General features: G+C 39.6%; 1 protein-coding gene across 15 annotated transcripts in view; it reads left to right on the top strand.

Annotated features, from left to right (window-relative positions):
- Dnah14 (dynein, axonemal, heavy chain 14) overlaps positions 1 to 5,135 on the top strand; it is a 317,770-nt gene that overhangs the window by 13,475 nt on the left and 299,160 nt on the right. For all 15 annotated transcript variants that reach the window (XM_013507038.1, XM_013507034.1, XM_013507036.1 and 12 more), the window contains 3 exons: positions 223 to 375; positions 1,360 to 1,475; positions 4,448 to 4,510. In XM_013507038.1, the coding sequence (XP_013362492.1) occupies positions 223 to 375; positions 1,360 to 1,475; positions 4,448 to 4,510 (332 nt within the window). The remainder of the gene's footprint in view (positions 1 to 222; positions 376 to 1,359; positions 1,476 to 4,447; positions 4,511 to 5,135) is intronic.

Genomic DNA, 5,135 nt, shown 5'->3' with positions numbered 1-5,135 from the left:
TCGGTTCCCGGTACCGGAAAAAAAAAAAAAAAAAAAAAAAAAAAAAAAAAAAAAAAAAAAAGTATTACATCTTTTATAAGATTGACCTTGTTAATTTGATATTAGTTCTTCTGAAGATATTATTCCTATTTTTAATCTGCATTTAAATTTTTTCCGTTCACTTGATAATCTGTTCAGCCACTTTATTATTCAGTCAGATTAATTTTTCTTTTTAAACCTCAGGAACCTTTGAAAGATGATGGTGAATTTGTATACTGCATTCCTCGGGGGAATCTTAAAAGTTTTCACAATCCATATGATCTTCAGGTGGTATCTGCCTACAGAGCTAGAAATTGCAAAAAATTTTGGATTATTTCTGCTTCATTTATTTCAAAGGTAATATTCTATAGTTGATTGGTTTTCAAAGTAAAAATAGAAAAATAGTATCCAATTTAGAATTTAATTGCGTAAATTTATCTCTTTTAGAGAAGCTTGGTCATTTTGAGAAACAGTTGAAGAATCTCCTTAGGAGGAAGTTATTAGTGATTTTTTCTTTGTACATACTTAGATTTGAAGTTTCAGTATTAAATATATTTTACCTTCACCCACATAATTTATTAATATTTGTTGTACATTTTTAAAAGAGGCAGGGAAAACAGGCATTTTCTGGGATAATAGGAACAATAATAATAAAGAAGAGAAGGGTCTTGGTTGGAACAGTTGCAGAAATTCTGGTGCACTCTTAGCCCTTCACACATGCCAGAGGCCACAGCTAGCTGACCGGTGACCAATGACTAGCTGCTTTCTCCGCCAGCCCAGCCTCCTCATGTGAGCAGCAGGCCGTGGGCTGGGCTGGAGCACACTGAGGAGCGACTTCTGTACATATGGGAATGCACAACATGTTTTACCTCTAGAAGAAAATGTTAAAAGTGTTCGCATTTGGATGGGGAACCCTCGGGAAAAGGAGGAATCCCTTAGTGCAGTGCTGTAGCTTTCAAATGTCAAAATGGCCTGTCTACTGGGGGTATAAGCTGGACTGCTACATCTGCGCAGTCAGAATTGAGTGAATGGATACTGCTTTTATAGAAATGTACCCACTGTGCCACTCAGACTTTGAACGGTTCTTTGTGGAAAGTGTCTCTGGAGAGGAAAGTTTATCTTCTCCCTTCTCTGTTGGAGGCAGAGTGGCAGGAGGAAAGGCAAGAACAGAGGCAGGGTGTTGGCAAAATCAAATTCAGTGCAGATAAAGTTGGTGAGGCTTCAGAAAAAGGCTGCCTTATAAAGACAAGTGGTTATGAGGCAAATGTGGGCCCTCTTGACCTCATGAAAACAACCTATTTTTCAAAACAATAAAGTTGGATTTTGTGTTTATACTTGCAGGTTGTTAAAACAGGTGTTGATACAGAAGAAGTAGAACTTGTTCCTGCTTTGGAATGGCTATCAGAAAGACGTCGTTACTATTTATTACAGCAATTCAAGATATTTTCCAATTTCCGGTGAGATGAATAAAAGCAACTAGTTCTTTGCAGGTTAATCCTGTTGTAAAAGCAGTTATCAGATGACATTTGAGTCCCACAATGACAAGTCCACATTGAAGGGGGTGTCCCGGGCCAGTGGGTATTCCACAGAAGTGTTTCAGATGACACTCATTTGTTTAAGTACTAAAACTCTTAACGTAGTCATCTTGGATAAATATTGCCAAAAAGATAACTGTATGATCCGGCACACTTAGACGGACCCTGTTGACCTTACTTTAGCTACTTTCCATTCATTTATTTATTTTTTCATTAAGTGAATATTTATTGAGCAGCCACTAAGGACGCAGAGTTGTTCTTGACGCTGGGGCTACTGTGTTGGAGAAACCAAGCAGACATCCTGCTTCCAAAGACCTGGGTGGTAGTGAGAGATAATGAGCAAGCACGTAAAACATGAGAAATGCCAGGTGGAAAGTTGGTGTTACGAAGGAAAATATAGCAGAGCAAGGATGCGGGGCCACTTGCAGATCAAGCTTCTCACTGAAACATCTCTCACAGTCTAAAGTACTTCATATTACATCACAGAGCATTGGGATTCCTGACGCTCTTCTACAGAGCAGACCCAGGCTGCATTTCTTTTAGTGCTTATACAGTACCTACTTTTATAATTACCTTGTTTCTTCTCCAGTGTCTGCCTTTTCTTCTCATCTGCTGCTATCTGCTGGGGTCTAGGACAACAGATCAATTATATTTATATACTCAGGGCAAGCACCCCTGAGCTACACTCCCAGGCCCAGATAAATACTTTAAATTATTACATTTATTGTGATAAACAGGTTAAAGAAAGACCCAAGGAGCTCTTCAATAAGGGAAGTATATGGGATTTTGTGGCAGAGAAGTTATATGTTTACTGCACAGTATTTGTCATGGACCTATTCTATTTCATTGGTGTGAAAAATACAGAGGGTGTGTGTTCCTATAGCACTTGCATTCTAAGAGAGGAAGTTGATAAAAAGTAACTGCATACACAAGATAATTTCAGACAGAAGTAAGGTCCAGAAAGATAATAACCATAAATAAGATGGATGTGGTATATGTGGCTGCTTGCATGGGTGGTAGATGAGGTGTGTGAGCAAAGACCTGATCAGAAAAGGAAGTGGCCTGTTGGATTCTAGGCAAGGATGGTTCTGAGCAAGTCATGAGGCAGGACAAGTCAGTGTGTATTCCCTTGTGCGAGTAGAGCATGAAGAGTTGGTGGGAGCTGAGCTGGTCTCCTCCTGTCTAGGTCTGTGTCCCTGCAGTGGCCATGGCTGAGCAACAGCTGGGAGACGTTCCTGGCCAGGCCCTGTGGTGATTGCACCCTGTTAGTTACGTTCCAGTGGTGAGGCTAGAGAGGTTGTCACTTGTGGTTGATCCACTTCAGGTACTATCCCAAGTGGTAATTGCTGTGTCTATTTACTTAAGTGTGTCACTGCTGGACTCTGCAATGTTGTGCTGGCTTTGTAATAAATTTTTAGGGTGCATTCTGCTCTGAAGAGTTTTCATGTATTAAACTGTTGAAACCCAGTCAGAATTGAATAAGAATTGTCATTTTATATGACATATGTCTTCGGTAAGTCCATGGTCAAAATGATTCATGTACTTTCTCCCTTCCTTTTTCCCTCCCTCTCTTTCTCCTTACCTTCTTCCCTCCCTCTGTTCTTTGCTTCCTTTCACTTTTTGGGGTGGGCCCATGGACATGCTAAGCATATGCTCTACCAGTGAGCTATACCCAAGCCCCATTTTCTCTCTTCATGTTAAGAAAAATATAAATTGAAATTTAGCCTTAAACTTGTAAATGTGTTGGAATTTATTTTAACAGATTGTGTAGTCTAATCACTAGTATTAGAAAGTGTATTTTAAATAGAATAATAATGAGATATGAAATAGTAACAAGTCAGGTTGACACCCTTGAGAGAACTTGTGGGTACATGGGGCACTAACCTGAGTGTCCCCTCTCTGCGTGTCCCTGGACTAGCCTGATCTTCTGGGGTCCTGGTCACAGCAACACCAAGGCTGGCTGGGTGTGGGTCAGGCTGGGCTGGATGTAGGTGTGGTCTGCAGAGGGTACCACCTGGCATCCCTGGGAGCTTGGGACACCTGCTCTTTGTGTGAAAGGGAAAATTTTCACATCTTTAGATCCTTTGAGTTTTTAAAAGTTATATGTTATGTTTGGTGTCTGCATGTCCCCCCAAATCCTCATACAGTCATTGGGAGGGCTTCTAGATTTTTGATTGATTCATGGGTGTGAGTGCTACACCTGCCCTAGGGTGGATAGTTTGCATATGTAAGGGAGAGAAAGAGGCTGCTTGCTGCCACTCCTCCCTTTTGTTCTTGTTGCTTTTGCTGTTTTCCACCACCATGAATGGTTGCCCTCTGCTATGTGCCACCCTACCTTGAAGCCAGCTGAGTATGGACCTCCACAGACTGTGAGCTAGATGAACCTATCCTTCCTTAATTCTGGGTGTCAGGTGTTTTGTCTCAGCAACGAGAGAAAAGTAACCAAAACATTATATATGCATCTGCTTTTTCATAACTGTTAAATAACATCAAAATAATATACATTATCTTAATTTTTACTTACCAATACTCAAAGATTTTTTAAAAATATACTTCATTATCACTGAAAATTGGACTTTAATGAGGCGCTTTGCAAAATAGCAAGCCAAATAATATACAAGGGAAATGATATATTTCTATAGTGAACTATTTATTAGAATGTTGCTATTAAGGGAATCTTGTATCAATGATAATTATAATGCATTCCTCTTACCTTTTGATTTGTACTTTGTTGACAGTTTAGGAGAAAATTTATGAAGTTAATGTTTGGGTAGCCCAGAATGAGTGAAACATGTTCTTGGGAATTTTTTAATATTACTAAGCTTTTAATATATTTCTTCTATATAAATATATGATTTGTGAATATGGAATGTAAGAAGTGGTTTTTTTTTCAGAGTTAATAAAGCCTTTTTGACATGGAAATTGAATGTTAAAAGAATTAAGACAGAGAAGAGCAGGTGAGTCTTGATATGCAATGTGCTTCTGAAAATTTTAGAAACAAGATACATCCTAAATGTGTAAGGGAAAGCCAGGCATGATGGCACACACCTGTAATCCCAGTACTTGGGAGGCTGAGGCAGGAGGATCGCTGTGAATTCCTAGGCCAGCCTGGGCTACATAAATGAGTTCAAGGCCAGCCCGCACTACATAGTGAGACCCTGCCTCAAAACAAAACAAAACAGAAACCAAAATGTGTCAGGGATATAGCCACTCTTGGGCAGTGTAGTGAGAAAGCAGTTGTGTTCATGGGGTGTATGCCCCAGCCAACTCCCCACTATGGATTCCACATCCTGGCCACATAAACAACTAGCTGCTAGCCAGGCTGGCATTTTTTTCTTTTTTAATTTTAGAGATAAAGGGAGGGAAACATTAACAGACATACAACATTTTACAACATACCACAAGCACAGTACAGACAATACAGAGTTACAAACAAAGTGGTAGGGAATTAACAGTGGTTGTTGTATTACATATTGATATCTTCAAAAGTGGCTTCTCATGAAAACAGATATAGACATGCAATACTGGTCAACCAAAGACTCATTGACAGTTTCTTTCAGCAAAGAAATAGAAGACAGAAGA

This window comes from Chinchilla lanigera, unplaced genomic scaffold (genome assembly GCF_000276665.1).
Source record: "Chinchilla lanigera isolate Chin_1 unplaced genomic scaffold, ChiLan1.0 scaffold00119, whole genome shotgun sequence".
Lineage (NCBI taxonomy): Eukaryota > Metazoa > Chordata > Mammalia > Rodentia > Chinchillidae > Chinchilla > Chinchilla lanigera.
This window is presented reverse-complemented; position numbering and strand designations above follow the sequence as displayed.